At 46.6% G+C, this 20,653-nt stretch overlaps 2 protein-coding genes across 2 annotated transcripts; one reads left to right on the top strand and one right to left on the bottom strand.

Moving 5' to 3' along the window:
- The first annotated feature begins 268 nt into the window (after positions 1 to 268).
- SLC16A12 (solute carrier family 16 member 12) lies at positions 269 to 10,127 on the top strand. The gene is made up of 6 exons (XM_074155036.1): positions 269 to 480; positions 2,550 to 2,653; positions 3,910 to 4,053; positions 6,417 to 7,008; positions 8,139 to 8,398; positions 9,510 to 10,127. The coding sequence occupies exons 1-6, from the start codon at positions 380 to 382 to the stop codon at positions 9,770 to 9,772; spliced, it is 1,464 nt and encodes a 487-aa protein (XP_074011137.1). The 5' UTR covers positions 269 to 379; the 3' UTR covers positions 9,773 to 10,127.
- A 4,948-nt stretch (positions 10,128 to 15,075) lies between these two features.
- Positions 15,076 to 19,186, bottom strand: IFIT5 (interferon induced protein with tetratricopeptide repeats 5). Its single transcript, XM_074154911.1, has 2 exons — positions 19,136 to 19,186; positions 15,076 to 16,874 (listed from the first exon to the last, which is right to left on the bottom strand). Exons 1-2 carry the CDS (start codon positions 19,138 to 19,140, stop codon positions 15,437 to 15,439), a joined length of 1,443 nt encoding a protein of 480 aa, XP_074011012.1. The 5' UTR covers positions 19,141 to 19,186; the 3' UTR covers positions 15,076 to 15,436.
- Positions 19,187 to 20,653: the final 1,467 nt, after the last annotated feature.

A 20,653-nucleotide genomic window follows, 5' to 3' on the forward strand; every position in this document is an offset into this window, starting at 1 on the left:
GACAGGGCCTGGGGGAGGCAGGGGGAGCCCGCTGAAGGTAAACGAGCTGCAATAAAGTGCGTGACTTGTATGTATTACAACATTTCTGGGGGAAAAAAAAGGGTATTGTGTGCCAGGATGTAACTGCTGGGCAAATTACTCTGAAATGAGTGATACCGGCGCAGTACGTCCTCACCCAACTGTGAGGGTTACTGCACGGACCTTGTGCCCCGACACCCTCTCAGCCTGTTTTATTTTTATTTATTTCTCTTTCTCTCTCTCCCTTCAGATGGCCAGTAACCCATGTGGCGGGCAGCCCCGGCCCGCGCTCGCCGTGCCGGCCCCGCTCGGCCCCCGCCGCTGAGGCGGGGAGGAGGGAGGAATCGCCCCGGCCTAGGCCATGGCCTCCGCGCGCCGCCCCGGCCCTCCCGACGGAGGCTGGGGATGGATGATCGTTGCCGGCTGCTTCCTCGTCACTATCTGTACCAGGGCTGTGACGAGGTAAAGGGGCTGCTTCTTCGTCTTTCTGACCTGTTTGTGGGCTTAACCCCCTTTTTGTTTTTCCCCGTAGGAGGAGGAGGATTTGGGATCTCCCCTGGTGTCCTGCAGCTGCGGGGGTTATTCTAGAGAGGTGCAAACCTCCCTCCCGCTACATTTTTAAAGGATTCCTGAAATCCCTGTGGCTGTGAGGAGGGCTGAGGGATTATGAGCCCTCTGGTTTGTGTCTGGCCTCCTCTGACAGCTGCCCTGCCTCTCAACACCCTCTCCATGAGTCCTTGCAGAACCAAAGCCTGGGCAGGCGGCGTTATTTCGGGCTGTGGTGGTTTGATCGAGGAGGGAGGAATCATGTAGGGTCTCTTTGGGCCCACTGTGTCCCCCTGGCCCCACAGCCGTGCTCGTTGTTGCTAGTCCCAGTAGATTTGCTGAGAAACCTGTAAAATACCCCCTTCTCCTACTGCAAAGCATTTTGGGCACTATCCTTACTGAGAAGGTCCATGACCTAGAGAGGAGGCCACTCTCTATACCCTTCTGGTATCTGAAACATGCACAAAATTTTTTCTCAAAAATAGAACAGGAATAGACTGCTGCCTCGTGTAAACACAACGTATACATCTGGAGTGAGATGGCTTCCCCAGCTGCTGTGGGGTGGCTTTGATGTCAGCTGGAGGCAGAGGAGCCTGGTGTGTGTGAACACGGACATTTAAGCTGTATTAAGCAGAGAGAGAGAGGCACCCTGGTAGGCAAGGAACACGGGGACAGTGTCTTGTTGGACAGCCAGTATAATGCAAAACCAGTGTTTCCTACCTGAATTTTATACTTCTTTTAAAACAAAGCTGACAGGCTCAGGGATCTAAAGTCTAGGGTCCAGGGTCAACAGCATAAAAGGGGCATGGAAATACCGACACAGTGCTAGTTTATGTATGCAAATATACAAATACTGTAATAACAGTAGAGATTTCTTAATGGATCTAATTCATTTTTGTGTGTGAAATGTGTTACAGCCAAGAAATCATCTAATGGCTGGCACGCATCTAGTGTCTAAGAGAACGAAGTACGTGCAAGAAAACAGATGAAGAAAGTGGTTGTTTGTTGATTTGCAGGGAGGGGGAAAAGGGTTCTGTTGCTGATCCAGAAACCAAAGTGAAACTATGCGGCCTTTTAATCCATTCCCCTGCAGAGGCAGGTAGACCAGTAACACTCATTAAGCAGAGCAAAGTAGCCTCTCCTGGAAGCATTTTAATAATAAACTCTTGGAAGGTCCTAGGGCTCCTGCTGAGTTTTGATTCTTTGTTCACCAGGAGTTGCTTTTCACTTGCTTTGCGCTCGTGCATCTGTGAACACGGAGCTGTAGGTGGTATTGGCTCCATGGGTGCTGTGCTGGCCCTGCCTTCTGCCACGTTGTGCAGATGTGAATGCTGCCACTGGTGAGCAACCAGGTCTGCAAGGAACTGGGGAGCTAGGGCTTTGCGTACCAGGGAAGCAACAAATGATGTGAGTGATCACATCGTTGCTGGTGATAATTGCAATTTCAATTTCATTTCAGTTAAAAAATAATATGAGTTATAAAAATCTAGCAGGAGATACTGCAGTGAGAAACGTGGTATTATAATATTCATAATCTCTCTGGAGTAGCTATCTGTCTGAATTAGGTTCTACATCAGCCTAATTGTCTAATCCCACTGTTGGGATAAGAGCTGGGCGCCAATTTGTGATTCAGTGGTTGCCAGTGCAAAGCAAGGATTCTTCTCCAGTTGAGTCACCCCAGCCTAGGTGCCTTACACAGAGTACTGTTGGAATTATTCTGCTTGCACACACCATTTCGGGTCTTGTCCCTCATGCATTAAGGTGGCTCTTCACTTCCAGTATCCCATAGAAACTGTTTCTCAGAAACTGTTTCATAGAAATTTTCTCCATCTTGGGTGGGATTTGGGCAAGCCACGGGTTTGATTTTCCTGGGAGCTAGAGAGGACCTTCAAGTGGGTACTCTTTATACCTGAATTTTATATCGGTATTTTCTGTGAGGCAATATCCCACGTTCAACACGTTGGTGTTCATGTTTTCTTTCCTAGGTGCATCTCCATTTTTTTTGTGGAGTTCCAGGCATACTTCGGGCAGGACTATGCCAGAACAGCTTGGATCCACTCCATCGTTGACTGTGCTACGATGCTCTGTGGTGTGTATTACCCTTTTAAGACTAATGCGGCTGCTTTTTCTTCAGCTCCATCTGGTTTTAGCGTGTTCACAAGTTGGTGGAGTCAGCTGGGGAGGAGAGATACCGTGGGCTCTCTGGGGTAGGGTATATCCAAGCTGCTTCCCCCAGCGCGGTTGTGCAGGAAGGGAGTGTCTTCAGACCGTGGAAAAGCAGCAGAACTTTGTGCTGTCAAATGATCTAAGTTTTCAGAAATGTACTTTTGTCGAGGTCTAGTGGGACAAGTCGTGTTTGAGAGCTACTAACTGAGCACTCGTTTCTCTTGCCTTTTTTTTGGAATCATATTTGAGACTTAGCACAGGACGTACATTTTTGCCTTCAGCTCGTTACAGTCGTCCTCCTTTTAGCAAACTTGTACGTTTACAAGTAGTCTTCCCTTAAAAGAAAGTTCAGTGTTACTAAAAATGACGTCCGTCAATATAGTGGTTGTACCCAATTTCTCCTGGGTTTACTTTTAAACTGCACAGCTAGGTGAACGTCCATGCCCTCATTCTTTTGGGAGAGGGTTAATCCTTGAGAACTGCTGCGAAGGCACAGGGAGACAGCTGGAATGAGACACAGCTACTCTCCTCTGCCAGGCAGGTTATATATTGGGGAAAAAAAAGAGAAATAAGGATAACCTTGCCCTGGCACTGTGGGTAGTGGAGAGGGAAGGAGGCTGGTGATGACACCCCACAAGAGAGGCAGGGTGGTCTGGGGGCTGTCGATGTCAGAGAAGTGCAGGAAAGGGGTAGTGGCTCTGGAGAGGCTCCAAAAGATGTGGGACCTCCCCCGTCTGGGTCTGACACAGAGCCCATGAAGCTGAGGAGGAGCAAGGAAGGACACCTGAAGTTACCAAGGGCTGAAGTGCAAATTCCAGGTGGGGGAAGGTCTCAGTGTTCTAAGTGTGGGGTAATGAACAGTGTGGGCTCTTGCTGTGGCCTCTCCTGACCCCAAAAACTGCAAAGTCGCTGCATCCTGTAATGACTTCGACCTACTAAAAAGGCTGCTGAGAAAGCGACTGTGAATTTCAGTTTCATCCTGACTTTCAGGAAAATTATTTTTAGAAGTTGTTTTGGTGCTTGCACCATCGTGATAGGGGGGGATGTCGGAAGACCACTCTGTGTAGCTGCGATCACCATGTTCTTCTGCTCACCTGCTGCTGCCTTTTCCTTGACCATTGCAACGCCCTGTGTGTGAGGACCTGCCATTAACTACCAGCTTTATTTGTTTCTTTGAAGCCCCGCTCGGGAGTTTAATCAGTAATCATGTATCCTGCCAAGTTGGTATCATGCTGGGAGGGCTGCTTGCATCTGCTGGACTAATTTTGAGCTCATTCGCCACCAGCCTGGAGCATCTCTACTTATCGTTAGGAGTCCTTACAGGTAGGAGGCGTTCGTCCCCTTTGCTCCTGCCACCAAAGCAAAGTGGGAATGTTAAAAATGATGGTCCTCCTTTTCAGGAGGAGTTATCTCTTCTTCATGTCATATTGGTCGGTAGAGACACTCTGTTCCCCTCGTAAAAGAGAGGCTTTGGCTGCCCTTCTGAGGGCTTCAGCGCTCGGTGGGTCTCCCACAGCCCAAACGCAGCACGCTACAAAAGCAACTCTGCAACTGCTGTTAGAGACTGGACTATGGAAAACCTCGTGAAATGCTGGGAGGTCGGGAAGGGCTCCTGTTTTAGGTGACGCATGAAAAGGTTTCCTTTTTTTTGCCTGTGATTGGGGAGGAGTTTGTGATGGTAGGAATTCTAGGCTGCCCCAAAATATTTGCGTATTAAAATAAAAAAGTTTAAATCCAAACATAAGAGTAAGTGGGGAGAGGAGCAGGGGATGAATATCTGGCACCGCAGCCGTGCACCTTATTTCTGTCTGCATTACATTCCATCTGAAAAGCAAACAAATTGCTGGTTGCCAGCATTACTGTAGCGTTCAGATACAGTGGTAACAACTCTCTCTGCTCTGTGCTATCTCCCGGTGCTTGGTGTGCCCAGAGGAACCTGAGAGGTGCCCGTGGTCACACTGACATTCCTTCCTCATTACTGCTGACCTGGTAGCCACGGTGACATAAGCCCTTGTGCTTGGTCCCCTGCTGTTTAGTAACAAGTTGGTGGAATTACTGCCGTTCACGTGCTGCCAACAGCTTACTTGGTGGTTTGTTTTTTTTTTAAAATAATAAAATCCTTATTGTAGTGCATGTCACTCCTGTATTACAATGTTAATCTTTGACAAATGTGTTCATTACAAATAAAAAGGCTCCTTGTAACTTGAGGGACTGTGCCTCATACCATGCTAATGCCACCGAGGCTTCCTTAGCGAGAGCCGCTGAGAATACTGAAGTGGAAAAGCACTTTGTACCTGGAGTTGGTGAACTTGAAGCACTGAACTTCTAGTCTGTTGGGCTTGATTAATGGCGAGGTGAACTGTTGGCAAGGGCTCGAGGTGGTGCCCCAGCCCAGAGAGGAGATGAGAGCACAACTGGAGAATGTCTAAATCCATAAAAGCTGCAGGACTCGAAACTGTGAGGAGCGAAGCAGAGGTGAGCTGAGGGAGTGGCAGTAAGGAGCAGAGCTCCTTCTAAGAGGCATGAAAATGCTTTCAGCCCCAAGCTTTTAATTTCCACTTTTCACAGGACATATATTGGCTTTTCTGGGGACCTATTTCCCCTCTACCAACTCCCTAAAAAAATAAGTGGTGTGTACTCCAAACAGAGCATGATTTTCACAGCTCCCGAGTGCCGATGCCTAGCTCAGGGCTGTTCCTCCAGCTCTGCTGCCCACATGGGTCCAACCCCAGCTCCTCCCCTGGCCTCCTGAGGGGTGCCAGCCCCCCGGAGTCCTTCTAATCCACTTATCCCCTCCTGGCAGGCTTAGTGCCCGCCTGACACAGTGCAGCCTTTGAGGAGGAGGTGGCAAGCTGGTTACCGCGCCGGGTGATTATCTCCTCTGTTGGCAAGTTCTGCCACAGGCAATGGGGACCGTTTTACCCTCAATGTAGGACATGCTCCAAAAAACCTAGTCAGGAACTCATTTCTACGGCTGATTCAGAAATATGCTAGTGTTAGGGCAAGCATTTGGTGATGAAAATCTGCTCTCTGGTTCTACAGCACAGACCACAATTTTTCCCATTCAAAGAGATGGATCTTACTTGTTTACTAAATAGGACATGGCTTTGTTTTCTGAGGTTTTTCCCCCCTCTTTACTTGCAGGCAGGGATTCAAAATGGTCAGGACTCCAAGCAGCTGCCGCGTGGAGTTTTTTTAGCTGAATAAAAAAGGTTTTATTGTAGAATATTAGTAACAGAGACAGACTCTTTGTGCTGTGTTTCAGAGAACCTGAAAATTAACGTTCAGAGTTGCAACAGACTGAAACACAAAGTGGTGCCTCATCAGGACGGTGTGCCCAGTGCCAGCATCTGTGCAGACCCTGGGGCGAGACCTCATCTTGCATCCAGGAGAGGCTAACATGCCATCTCTCAGACGTTTATCCATCGCTCTTGTTATTAAGCAAACCCTATCACTTCTTTCTGAGCCTTGTTATTGTGGATTAATTGTGATCCGTCAGGTTTGTCAAGTCAGTGACCCTGGTGGTGGAAGAAAGGACTCATCCTGGTTCTCTTCACACTGTGACGGGGCTGCCTGATACAGCATCATTTGTTTGTGCTAATGAAAGTAGGTTATGGCGTTTAATTTAATGTCTTCCATGTGTTGTGCTTAGTATTAAGCCGTCTGCACTGTGCTATCTCTTCTAGGGCTTGGGTTTGCACTCTGTTATTCTCCAGCCATCGCGATGGTGGGCAAATATTTCAACAAAAGGAAAGCGCTGGCCTATGGAATAGCCATGTCAGGAAGTGGGATCGGTACCTTCATCCTTGCCCCCGTGGTCCAGCTCTTGATCGAGCAGTTTTCCTGGCGCGGAGCTTTACTCATCCTGGGAGGTTTTGTTTTAAACCTCTGCGTCTGCGGTGCCTTGATGCGGCCCATCGCTCTGAAGGAGGACCGTAAAACTGCTTCTGAGTTTCTTGAACAAGATTATGTCCCCAAAGCACAGAAACGAGAGTTGAAACGAATGTCCGTCTGCTCACCTTTAATCAAAGCCTGGTCTCATCAATGTTTATGCTACTGTTCGTGGAAGGAATATGACTTTTTACTGATGCCAGGCTTTATGGTGCTGGCAGTGTCGGTTTTATTTATGGCATATGGCTGTAGCCCTCTTTTTGTCTACTTAGTGCCTTACGCTCTGAGCGTTGGAGTGAGTCATCACCAGGCTGCCTTCCTCATGTCCATACTGGGTGTCATCGACATCATCGGTAACGTCACCTTTGGATGGCTAACGGATAGAAGGTAATGGCTAAGCGAGTGTAAGCTTTGGCTGGTGGGAGGCTGGATGCAAGTGAGGTGGAACACGCCTAAAAGTTAACATTATGGGCTTTTTCTGTAGCATGTGTAACATTAAAAAAAACCAAAAAACACAACAAAACCACCCCCAACAAACCATCACACTTTCTAACTTTCAGAAATTCTCGAAAACAAACTCGAAAAGAACAAAAACATTAAAGAGTAAGCTTTAATGTTTTTGTTCTTTTCGAGTTTGTTCAATTCTGCTGGTTCAGTTTCTTTTTTTCCTGAAGAAATGATGTGTTTGTGCAAAGTGGAAATGTAACCCCCTGCCTGAGGCTGTTTGCGTGTGACCTCTGTGCCTGTTTCCTAGAGGATCTCACTCTACTTTCCCTGCCTTCCCATCTCCTTAGTGCTGCTGGGGAAGCACAGAAGGTATGGAAAACAGTCAAGGGTCTGGCCCAGCCCCAGCCCTCAGGAATACACTCAGACCTAAAATTGTTATACATTTTCCAGTATGTAAGAACTCACCATGCTTTGTTACCTCAGCTCACTCCAAACATCTGTGTGCAGCACATGAAGCATCGGTAGAGACTGGCTAAATTAAGAAGGGTTTTGAGTCTAAAGGACACATCCTTTGTGCTTATTCAGTTTGTGGGAAAAATCAAGCGTTGGTTTTGTGGGGAAGGGAGAAAGGGAATTGCCATCTGACTCAGCTCCCAGTAACTCCAGTGTTTAAGGGCAGACACAAAGGATGACAGCTAAGAGAGGTATACTGAAATATTTTTTGCATGATACTGGGGTATAAAGCCCGATGGAATACTGCTTTGAACGCTCTAGCTTCAGAAGGTTGAGAAATCCTGGCAGTGGAGTGGCTCCCCTCACCAAGGGTAGCCCAAAGAACCCTGAGGGCAGCATGGGCTGCTGCTTCCCAGATGTTTCTGCAGCGTAGGTGGGCAGCTTTCCTTACCTGGACTCGTCAGTGTTGAGCTTTTCATCTTGAAGGCTGTGTATGAAAACTGACTTGAATTTGAGCTATATTAAAGAGAGAGACTGAAGTGCCATGTGCCAGGGCACATTAACTGAGATGCCGTGCCGAGCCATCATCACCTTCTTTTGTGTTTTGGAATTTGCAGGTGTCTGAAGAAGCATCGGCACTTCTGCTACCTCTTTGCCGTGGGAATGGATGGCCTGTGTTGTCTCTTCCTGCCAGTTCTCCACAACTTCCCCTTGCTTGTGCCTTTCTCATTTACCTTTGGCTACTTCGATGGAGCCTACGTAACGCTGATCCCCGTCGTGACGGCAGATGTCGTGGGAACTTCTTCCCTGTCGTCGGCGCTGGGCGTTGTGTATTTTCTTCACGCCATACCGTACCTAGTGAGCCCGCCTGTTGCAGGTCAGTTGACAAATGACTTCCCTGTAATCTTATGGCTACTTCAGAGTTACCTGTTGGTGTGATGTAGAAGGAGAGGAAGGATGGCAAACACATGCTGAATGCGGAAGGAGCCCCTGGGCAGGGAAATAGCACACCTAGACCTTCCTAAGGCTATAGTCCCACTAAAGCCCTGTCTTGATGGGGTGATTTCTACGTACAGAGCAAGCTGAAATTTAGAAAACAAACCAGTATGGAATGGGGCTTCTAAAAGCTGTTACATCAGCACTTCACGTAGCTCAGAAATTGTGCAAGTAGAAGGAACAAAAGATTTCATCATGAAATTACATGGTTTTGAAAATGTAACCTAAAGAGAGTTTCATTCCAAGGTGGGTTTTTTTGTGCAGAAGACTTGATCTTTTCATCTCCAGACTGCTTTGAAGAGTTGGGGGAGTCAGCTTCACTACTGTTTGGTCACGGGCCCGTCACTGTAATATCTAACCAGCGTTTCCCCCATCAGTTCGATTACAGTGACGTAAGGATGAGAGCTGTGCCCCTATTATTCTTTAGAAAACTTGACAGAGTTTTGAATATTGTGGAAGAACAGAGATATTTTTTTCAAACAGCCATGTCTTGCATATTTTGTCTGCTGTTCACATCAATTCCCAATTAATCTCTGCTTCTGAAGGTTTTAATTTAATATTCTGTAGCAAAACCGAATTATTTTAAGTGATGCGTGAGCCTAGGGCATAGCTCATTAGATGGTTCTGTACCAGGAGCTCATGCACACAATATTTAATCCCAGGGCGCTCTAAGGATGTCTAAAGGCTGCCGGTTAAATCCATGCAGCTGAAAGATGTTTATTTAGTGTTGTGGTGATGACGGCTGTGCCTTTTCTCATGGGTTTAACCACGAAACAAAAGCCCATAAGAATCTTATCTGCCTGGTGAGGACAAATCCCTCCCTGCCCCAGGAGGTAACTGTGTAGTGACGTGGTGTAAACCCATATTGTTTAATTGTATAATTGTTATACGGGATAACTCCAGAAGTTTATAAAACCCTGGTTGATCGCAGGGTTTGTGAATTACCAGAATTTTGATGGGCCTTTAAAACCCCACGATTTGCTTTGCTGCAGGCTGGCTGGTGGACACGACTGGCAGCTATACCGCATCGTTCCTCCTGTGTGGATTCTCCATGATATTTAGTTCAACCCTACTGTGCTTTGCGAGACTAGCAAAGAAAATCAAAAGAATGCATTTGCGGCCGCTCACCAGTGATGCTGGCCCCAAAGCACACATCTGGACAAATGGAGCCATAGCTTATTCTGTCACGGCGGAACTAGACCAAAAGGATGTTGAGTTTTTGGCTGCGGGTACAAACAGCTACGGCAACAGATGACAAGTGACAAGTGCCGTCTGGATCCAGCTGTGACCGAGACGGCGGTGGCTCTGCTGTGTTACGCTGCAGACGATACTGCTCCTGTGAAACAAGGCGTCTCACGATTAGATTCTTCTGTCGTGTTTTATTTGGCTAAAATCCACACACAGCAACAGTCAGCTCAGGTTGATGCAGTGAGAGAAGAAAGCTAGGCTGGAAACAAAAGAGAGTTCCTAGATACAAATGTTCACAGGTTTATTTGAAATGCAATATGTTGACCCCACAGGTAATCTCAAAGATGATAATTGGCTATAATCCAAAGAAATCTATGAAGTAATCAGTCACCGAAACTGAACAATAAACTTTAAATTATTTCAAAAACAGTATTAATGAAAAAAGCTTTCTGGCGTTCCGGTCTATTATGTTTCAATGGAATAATCGCACACACCGCCAAAAAACCTCCACATTTATCCGTCGGCATTAAATGCTTTGCAAGTAACTCTTTCAAATGCCAAAGCCATTATTTTTATTTTTATTTTTTTTAGAAAATCTGGCAGGAAACTGTGATTTATGCTGAAAGTGTCTCTGAAGCAGCTTTAATTTTTAGCGTGCCTGAATTTTGTAAATAAGTTGCAATTTAATTTCAAATATGGTTTTAGACCTACTTTCCCGTGCCCCCTACAGCAAAATTTTGAGGTGGCTGCTGCTTTTTTGGTTTTGTTTTTTTTTTTTCCTTTAAAGCTTGAATTTCTAAGCATTGGCATTGCAGGTATGATCCTCCAGCTGATCACTGGGAGGGTGGAAGAGGTGCTGTGGCTTGTCTGCTGTCTGAAGAGATATAAAGCTGTGCCAGGGGACGAGGCGTGCTGGCAGACAGACCTGGCTTAGCTGCAGTAGCCGGAAGAAGCCCAAAGGCAGCTCAGGAGACCAGGGGAGAGGCTCGGTTGTTTCCAAACACACACCCTCTTCCTCCTGTAAAACCAGCAGCTTTTGAAGAAATTTAGAGTCTGGGCAAGCATATGGAGACCAAGTCGTTTCTGCGTATTCCAGCAGCGAGTCTGTCTCTGCTTGGACCCAGGAGATGTGTCTTCAGGTGGTGCAAATTACCTCTCTGTGCCATCTGAAGGGCTGATGAGGTCACTTGGCCCAAGGGCTGTGATTCCCGATGGTTTCCTACTAATTGTGTGAGAAATATGCTCTGGGTGCTCAACCAGAGCCACGGACCTCATGGGGTAAATTACTGATGTGATGAGCTAATAAATAATGGGGTGTTTCTACATTTCCAAAGCCATCGACGGAGGAACTTCACATTCTGAAATGCAAATCATTCCTGTGTTTTGATGCTGAGTAAAGTTGCGTTCTGGTCATTAGCAAATGGATCAGAGTCCAAATAATCTTTATCAACGCTGAACTGGTAGTTTTGTTAATCACCTGCTGGGTATTCGGTGGCTGCTCGTGGTGTCCTGACCCGCTCTGTGCCTCAGAAGGGAAAGCGAAACGGACTGATAGTCACAAATTTTATTTAGATAAAGAGAACAGCCATAGGGGTATAATGTATTTTTTTTATATATCTGGATAGGATGTGTATCAAGTAGTTCTATTATTCATGCATATTTCAAATATAACAGATTAAAATTGTTTGACTTAGTTGTCTGTGCTCAAACAAAGCGTTTCTCGCTGCCCTGCTTCAGAAGGGTGGTCAGAGCCAGGGGTGTGATCTGTGGGAGATTAAGAGGTGGGAGCACAAAAACTGCTTAAAACTAGTGGTATAACCTTTTTTCTGCTCCGTGCGGCTATTGAGTCCTGGGCCCTGATTCTGATTTTAACAGTTGTTCATAAAAAAAGACAAAAATCATCCATGAGTATTTCTTAATGAGTTAGGAAAAATGTACACATTTGAGAGAAAAAAACAAGTGGCTTTATTAATTAGCGGTGAAGAAGATGTTGTTTTAGATCTTAATGCAAAAGTTTATATCAAAAAGTAGAGAATGGTGTGGTCTACAGAGAAGATAAGCTATTTCAACAAGTTGTAAGCTACTGCTGTCATTTACTTTACAAACATTTAATTACTTTTCTAATCACATCACGATGTGTCAGCTGTCGTTCCTGCCATAACTTCATATTATACAAGTCTGTTGGAATAATACTAAATGCATTTTTATCTTAGTAAATAATACTGTGTAATAAATTATTAGCATTTTTTGGATTTTTTTTTTTAAATTTCAAGCTATTTTTTCATAGGCTTTTCTGTTTTGTGCTTAGCTTAATTAATTAAGGCAGTATTTCTTGTTTTAAATCTCTAATTCAGCAGAAAACATTCAGCTGGTTTTATACACGGCTCTTTTGTAGGAGACGATAGAATTATTTCAGGGTTTTCTAACACTGTTTCTGCTCTGAATTAAGCCAGTGGGCAAAAGCCAGAATGATACTTTCAGCTGATATACCAGAGTGCTGCTCTCTGCGTGTAAAACACACCGTGAAGTGTCAGCCCTGTCGTGAATCTCCCCAGTAAGCCGCAGAGAAGGAAGGAAGCAGATCTGCCAGTGGAAGAAAAGCGAATGCAACCCAAGGTTTGAGAAGCCTCGTGCCAATCTCCCACCCCCTGGTCCACAAACAGAACCGCTCGTCTTCATCCCACCATGTGAAGTGCTTCAGGTGGCACATTATAGAAGACTCTGGATTATACTACTTTTAAAAAATGATTTATTGTATCTGCAAATTTTTATTATTTCTTTTTCAGAGATGGTAATATTCAGGCTGTTCTCCGCGGAGGATATCTCCTGGCGTGGCACGGTGCCGTGATGGATGGATACAAGCAGGGATGGAGCTACTGCACCCCTGAGCCCGTCCGGCTTCCCGGGACAGCGGGGTCAGACTTGGCCGGGGAAACATCTGTCTGAGGCAGAAACAGAGGGATCCTGTCTCGGATGAATCCTGCCAGAGATAATACTCCATCCTGTTCCTTGTTAGTAAGTGAAACCGTTTACAACTGCTGAATTTACCCCATCTGTTTCCACTGCATGAGATTTGAAATGAGGAAATCACCAGTCTCTTGAAATCGCTTACGTTCTAGTGAGAGTTTTTATCAGATCAGTTTTGGGACATGTAATAAATTGTACCTTAAAAAACTATGTGAAAACAGCATTTGAAAAATCAAGTACCTTTTGCTGAAAAATAACCCTGTTTTCAGAAAAAAAGAGAGAAAACGATGAGCCTGAAATGTTTCTGCCAAATTGGATGATCATTTATCACCTGAAGAACAGAGGCTGTGTGTGCTGCTGTATGGTGAATATGTTGTTGCCACAACAATTCCTTGTGTGCTTTCTAAAGCATTAGGAATGTACGTGGGAAGGAAGAGGTGGTTTGAGTGAAGCTGTAGCAGTGCTTCATGGTCAGCACGACGTCCTTAGCCGGGGTTGCCTCAAAAAATAATCCCTTCTGCTAAGTGACTATTCTGGTGTATTCCAGTAGTTTTGTATATCATTTAGAAGACACTTTTCATTCATAAATGAACACTGCAGGGTTATCTTCACTCTTTTTTTTTTTTTCCCTGGGCCGCTAGCGTAGGCTCCAGGGGTGTGTTTGTACCTGGGTGCGAATGAGAGGTGTTCACCTTCTGTCTGGTTCTGGGTTTGTCCACTGGAGACTGCAAAATGCGTGGTTTGGGGGTTTTTTTCAGCTTCCCCAAGCTCAAGCTCAGCCTTTTCCCGGGGTCGCCAGGCAATGCAGCAGCACCACCCTGTGGGAAAGAACATTTCTCCCCGTTTAGAAGACCCAAGGCAAGAAGTGGAAGGCAGTGATTGCAGACAGCATCCCCGGGAAGTGCTGTGGGCAGAGCAATCCCGCACAGCCCGGAGATCATAAAGCACAATAAATAGATTTCTCACATCTTTACACCTCATGGTGAATTTCATAGAATCACAGAAAGGTTCTGGTTGGAAGGGACCTTAAAGCCCCCCCAGTGCCACCCCCTGCCCTGGGCAGGGACACCTCCCACCAGACCAGGTTGGTAAAAGCCCCATCCAGCCTGGCCTTGAACCCCTCCAGGGATGGGGCAGCCACAGCTTCTCGGGGCAACCTGGGCCAGGCTCTCACCACCCTCACAGCAAAGAATTTCTTCCTCAGATCTCACCTAAATCTCCCCTCTTTCAGTGTCAAACCCTTCCCCCTCGTCCTGTGGCTCCCCTCCCTGATCAAGAGTCCCTCCCCATCTCTCCTGGAGCCCCTTTAGGGACTGGAAGGGGCTCTAAGGTCTCCCCGGAGCCTTCTCTTCTCCAGGCTGAACCCCCCCAACTCTCTCAGCCTGTCCTCACAGCAGAGGAGAGGAATTTCTTTGCTGTGGAGAAGATTGAGCCACTCTGTCTCTTCTTAAAAGTTCAGGCTCGCATTTTTCTCAGAATACTTTACTGCTGCTCCTGATTTCTCCCAATCCAGGAGAGGGGCAGGAGAGGCTCCAGGGGCAGGGTGTGGAGGGGAGCATGGATGTGCCACCACGGCTTCCTGACATCAACCCTACCATTGTTCCCACCAGCTTTCAGGAGTGGAGTGTCAGTCCTGCTCCCAGTCCTTCCTGTTCTCCCTCCCCACTCTTTCCCTGGATAGGGGCCACCTTTCTAAAATAAAAGCTGGATGGATTTTGCCCCAGCCCTTTCTTAGGCAGAAGGTGGGGTTGTGTGATGTACTCCTGATCCTTTTGCTTGTGTTACGAAAGATTCTTTGAGGGAGAGCTGGCAGGGGAGAGGTTTCTTGACGTTTCCTGTTGTGGCATCTGTATTTTACACTCCTTCAGGCCTGTCATCCTGTCTGTAGGTGGGACTGCTGTTGTGGGGACAGGAATACTCCAGGAAACCAAAGTGCACATCCCCCCCGATGGGCTCTGTCGCCAGGTGGCTTCATTCGACACCCCTGGCTCAGGCTCAGAAGTGTATTGGAAGTACAGCATTAGTTTTCCCTGAGCACCACGATACCAAGGTACTATGGATACAAGATACTATGGAATTAGCCCAGCCCGTTGTAAAGAATACTGACTTCTAGTTGGACAACTGAAGACCATCACCTCCTCCAGCCCTTCTCTCTGTTCCTGAGGGGGTGGGTTTGGGTAAATTAGACGGATGTTGGTTTGTGCTCAAGTTTAATTCTTTGCTGCAACACCTCTGAAGCCAGCTTTGCTGAGAGTTCGGGGAAAGCAGATGGTGCTACCTCCTGACCCTTTCATATCCTGCCAAAACTTTATCCCCGCTACTTTTTCAAATGGCCATCTCCCTTTCTTTCATCTATTAACATGAGGATTGCTCAGCAGAGAGACACAGGAAGCAACACTCGATGGATGCAGTGCTCTTTAATATATGTTTTGGAAGCTTTCCAGTGAACTAGCCAACTATTTTTCATAGTTAAACAATATACAGGGCAGTAAACTGAACTAGTCTTCATCAAAGCATCTTCTAATTAACACCACAAAATACATTTTTTTTAAACAGTTGAAAAAGCATCAGAAATTGCATTAGTGTATAAGCGTGCCTTCCACGCGGATAGGTGAAATACTACAATATGATGCCCTTATCTTTTTCTTGGAGAAAGGTAATACGTGATATAGATCTGATTTGATTTGATTTTTTGATTTGATTAGAAGCTCTGTGTTCTACAGATCATCACTTTTTTTTTCGGTGTGAAGGATCTTTGGGAGCTTTAGCCTGAGATGGAAAGTCGCAGCTCACATAATGCACTCAGGTATTCTTCGTTGTTGGGACGCAGAGCAAGGGCTTTCTCGTAGCACTCGATGGCTTCCTGTTTCTCACCGTTTAGATTATGAGCGAGCCCAAGTGTACCAAAATCTGTCGCGTCTGCTAAACCTCTCTGAATTCTCCATTCCAACATTTTCATCAGAGCATTTCTGCACATATTTCTTCCATAAGACTCTTTTTCGATTTTCAGCCCTTCTAGGTAATACCTAATGGCTTCAGATTCCGATTTCATCTGAAAACGCTGAAAATTGCCATAATGGTAGTAGTATGCTTGTTTATCATCATAGGATAGAATATTTATATGAAGCGCTTTCTGAAATGTCTCTTCTGCTTCTTCATACCTGTTTCCTTGCGCATACATGTTTGCTAGGTCCATATGGGCAGAAAAAAAATTTGTCTTTTGATCAATTGCTATTTTAATATGAAAAATGGCAAGTCGGGTGAGTTCCTCCACTTGCTCTTGAGGTGGATATTTTGTAGACTTTTTCAACTGGAGGAGCTTTCCTTTGTAGCAGAGTCCCATTTGGTGATTCAAAAAGGCAGATTTTGGGATCACTGCTAGGGCCTTTTTCAAAATATCCAGTGCTTTGTCCATTTCTCCTCTCCTTCTGTAAAACTTAGCAGCGTATCGCTGGACGTAAGGAAGGTCCGGGTTTATCTGCATTGCTTCTTCAATGTACCTCTCCCCTTTCTCCGCTTGCTTTAGCTCCTGAAGTTTTAACCCAAGTAATACCATGATGAAAGTGTTCTTTGGATTCAGTTCCATTGCACGCTTCAGGGGCTCCAGGGCCGGGCTTATCTCTTCGCATCGTCTGTGAGAGAAAACTTCCAAACGATACATGACTATTGCATAGCCGACGTTAAAGCGGGGGTTATCGGGTTCTTTCCTCAGAGCAGTTTCAAAACAATCCTTTGCTCTCGGGTAGTATTTTTCCCCAAACTTTAACAACGCCCATCCTTGCTCAGCGTAGATCTCTGGAAGCTGAATCTTCCCTTGAGCGGCACTTGAAAGCTTTCTGCAGCTGTTTTCCACTTTGCTGACATAAGTCTGAGCTTCTTCGTATCTCTTCATGTGGTAATAGATCCAGGCGTAGTTCCCCCAGGTAACAAGAATTCTGCAGTCCATTTCATCTGGAGGATTTTTTTGAGCTGCTTCTTCAGCTTTTTGGAGATTTCTCAGGGCTTCCTCATTTAAATTCTTCAGGTGGCATACATAGGATAGTAGATTATAATTTGTGATGTTGGATTCTGTGAGGAATTCGATCTGATCACCTGTTGTTTCTTCTAGGTGATTGAGATCCACATCCTGCTTCAGCAAAGTCCATGTGAAATGACATTCTAGCTTCAGCAGGGAGCTCTTCAAGGAGTTCATGGAAATGGTACTAGAAGAAATCAAAGAAAAACGTACTTATGCTCACTTATACTCCATTGGCTTTTTGCTACTCTTGTTTTTAAACCAGGCGGGATGTACTTCAAAAGAAGGCAATACCTCACCTGCTGCCACCAGTCAACACTACTTCAAAAGCCAAAGCTGTGGGAAGCCATTGGTCCGAGGAGCTGAATAGTTATTCTGGTAATTCTCCTCGCCCGTGCGAGAGGGCAGCTTTCACCCAGCAGCCCTCTCAAAGAGCAGGGGGGGTCTCTGTGGTAAAGCGGGCAAAGGTCCTCTGGGGCTCAGGAACCTACTTCCTACTCTGCGAACAACTGCTGAAGCCTACCCAACAGAGGTGGTCAAATAACAAAGCTCCCCCCGGAATACAGAGAAAGTGACATAGCGCCTTTCCCACGTCTCTGTATATTTTATGGTTTCATTTTGCATTTTCTGCATTTGTAAATCCTTGTTCGATAGATCATGGCACCGTTTTTATGATTATACTAATGTATCCCTTGTTTCCCTGCCTTTCCTCCCCTCCCCCAGACATCCCATAATGTCTCCTGCCATCCCCAAATGCTTTTCCCTGCATCCCGTAAGGTGTCCTGTATCCCTAGGAAGGGATCCCTATCCTCATGGGGCTGAGGGTCCCCTGGGAGGGCTGGGCTGGGGTTCGTGTCCCTGAGCCTGCCCTCGTGCCTCTGAGCTCCTCCTTGTGCCTGGGGACGGGGTGATGGTTCTGGGGACGGGGTGATGGTTCTAGGGATGGGGTGATGGCTCTGGGGACGGGGTGATGGTTCTGGGGACGGGGTGATGGCTCTGGGGACAGGGCGATGGTTCTAGGGACGGGGTGACGGCTTTGGGGACGGGGCGATGGCTCTGGGGACGGGGCGATGGCTCTGGGGACAGGGCGATGGTTCTAGGGATGGGGTGATGGCTCTGGGGACGGGGTGATGGTTCTAGGGACAGGGTGACAGCTCTGGGGACGGGCTCAGAGAAGCCAGGGCAGGGTGGCATTTGGGTCCCCCTCACCGTTGCTTGCTTGCCTGTGCCCTGGGGTGGGTCTGCAGAGCAGCTTTTAGCACACAAACTCTCAAGGACAAACCTTTACAACGCAGGGGACAGAACGCTTCAGTCCATATTGAGCTCTCCCTTAAAGGAGGAATTTTACCCGACTTCATAACTGAGGCTTCTCAGTCAAACCCTTCTTTGTTAGAGAGGCTCCTCTGCCCTCCCTCCTGTAAAACCCCGAGGGTCTAGCAGCCCTCCTGGTACCACGCTCAGCTGCACAACCCCTCCAAAAGGAGGTGTCTTTTGGGTAAAAAAAAAAAAAGAGTGAGTGGAGTGACCAGAGAATTATGAGGAGGCAAATCGAGGAGGGATGAGGAAGGAACTCTGCCAGGTTCTGGGGCAGTGGGGAAAGCGACACTGAGTACACGTTTCCACCCAGACCATCTGACACAGAGGTACTGGAGGAAGGTCAGGCAGAAATGGTATTTAGCAGTGCTGTTAGTGCATAAGTTTGTCATACAGAATTCTTTGCCTTTCTCAAATAATCTCCTCTGCCCAACTGGTGTTTCGGATGGTATTAACAGCAGTTCCCGATTAGAAAGCTGTATCTGAGGTAACTACATTTCCTCTGGGATGGAGGGGAAGCAAGAGCGGGTGCCTGTTATTATCGCTGTTTATTAGAAACCTTTGGCTGCAGGTGAATATCACAGAACAGAACCCGGCTCCCAAATCTGCAGGACTAGCTTGGGGCATTTCAGCGGCCCCCTTCAATTCAAAATGAAACGCGGGTGGGTTTTTTATTGCCTCAGCTGAGAACCACGACAGTGTCCCCAGCGGAGAAACTAACAGCGGAGAGGAATTCAGGAAAAGACATTTGTGGAAAATTAATATTCATGAATGTCACAAAACCAGATTTGTGATGCAAACTGTCACTTCTGCTCACAGAGACTGGTCCTTGTCGGAGAAGCAACAACAGCACAATATTCAATAGACCTGTATTTTATTTTGATTCTCCTAGCAAACATTCTCTAAAATATTTTCTGCTGTTTGGATCCCCAAAGTCCCTAATTATTGACATTTATGTAAATAAATTTACATTATGTAAACAATAAGCATTATTTACATTATAAGCATAAATTTACGTTATGTAAATAATAAGCATTATTTACATTATAAGATTATTTATATTATGTAAACAATAAGCATTAGTTTCCCATGATGTAGCAAAAAAGCATCTTTCAGAGACTGAGTTGCTCTTACCTCATGGTTTTCCTTCCCAGCTCACTCGGCTTAAGGTAGTTTGGAAGCCCAAGGAATGCTGCTCTCCCTTGCGATGTGCTTTTATGTGCCCCAGCTCTCACGTCATCTGTGAGAAATATAACAGGAACCAGAAAGTGAAACTTCAGCTGAGCCTCGATTTGCAAAAGCAGCCGGAGCAGCCGCCAGTAGGGGAATAGAAACCTCTGAGGCACAAAACTTGCTTTTTTTTTTCCCAGCCTGGCTCCGTGCCAGACATTGTGTTGTATTGTGGGGAATGTGGCAACAGCTCCCAAGAGCTCCCAGCTTTTGCTGTCCTCAAATCCAGAGGCTTCTACGATAAGGAGAATATTTTGGGCTGCCCTGGTTATCGTGCACGGGCCAGGGAGGGTTCATTTCCCCCTCCTGCCTCTGCTAAAAATCTTCGTGCAGTTTCACACTGTGCTTCAGGCTCCTCTTTTATTGATATTGTGTCATCCATGTAATGCTCCTTCATCCCGTGTCTCCGCATCGCGGGGGCCCGGCTGTTGTTGCAGCCCTGCGTTTCCCCGTGCCGCGGCGTGTAAAGAGCACTGAGCGTCTCACCCCACCGGCAACAACCCTCTGTTGCTGTTTTCTCTGTGAAACTGCAGTTGGATTCCGCAACGATAAACGAAAGTGAAACAGCCGAGATGCAGACAGTCGGTTCGAGAAACTGCCGTCAGGCTCCTGCCAAGCAAAACGAAGGTGTGGGCAGGTCAGGGGGTCCTGAGGGGTCCTGAGGCCACGCAAACTCAGTGCAGGGCTGATGGCCTGCTGCTGACAGCAACGCCGTGTCACGGGGCTAACCGTCAGCCAGGAGATGGGGCACGGGCTGGGTACTGGGTGCCTGTGGGGATAAACAATCACTGATGATTAGTTTAGAAACCAAACAAAAATAGATGCAGACCTGGCTTGATAAAATTGATTTTACAGGCAACAAAGAGAGCAAAGAAATAGTATCTGACACATGAAAATGGCACTATATGTAGGAAATTCAGGCGTAACCTGAAGCTGCAAACCAGAGAGGAAAAGGAAAGGTGTAAAAGTGCGTTAGCAAACATATAAAAATGACCCAAAGTGGATGCTGGGGAGAGGAGGAAGCAGCCACCACCATTAGCGCGGTGTTCCTCCCCAGGAGGGATGCCAGCGGCCGATGGCTGTTGGCGTTATTCCCTCCAGCTGCGTGGAGCTGCTCGTGCCAGGACCCGGAGGAGCAGCCTCCAGGGGGAGGAATGGAAACTCAGAAGTGTCCACATGCCCACACGTACAGGGGTGTGGGAAGGGCTCCGGGGTTTCTTGTTCTGTTTTTTTAATATATTTTTTTGAGCTGATGTTTCAGAGCTGAAGATAAAGGTTAGTGCAGCTACTGCTCGGAGCAGCACACAACACTGATAAGCGGTGAAAAGGGGCAGTGAATTGGGAAGGAAAAGGGATTAGGGTATCTACACAGATTAATGTATTTTATGGAAAATAAAGGTTGCAGGTGGTCGTAGAGAAACG

Source organism: Numenius arquata, chromosome 10 (genome assembly GCF_964106895.1).
Source record: "Numenius arquata chromosome 10, bNumArq3.hap1.1, whole genome shotgun sequence".
Classification (NCBI taxonomy): Eukaryota; Metazoa; Chordata; class Aves; order Charadriiformes; family Scolopacidae; genus Numenius; species Numenius arquata.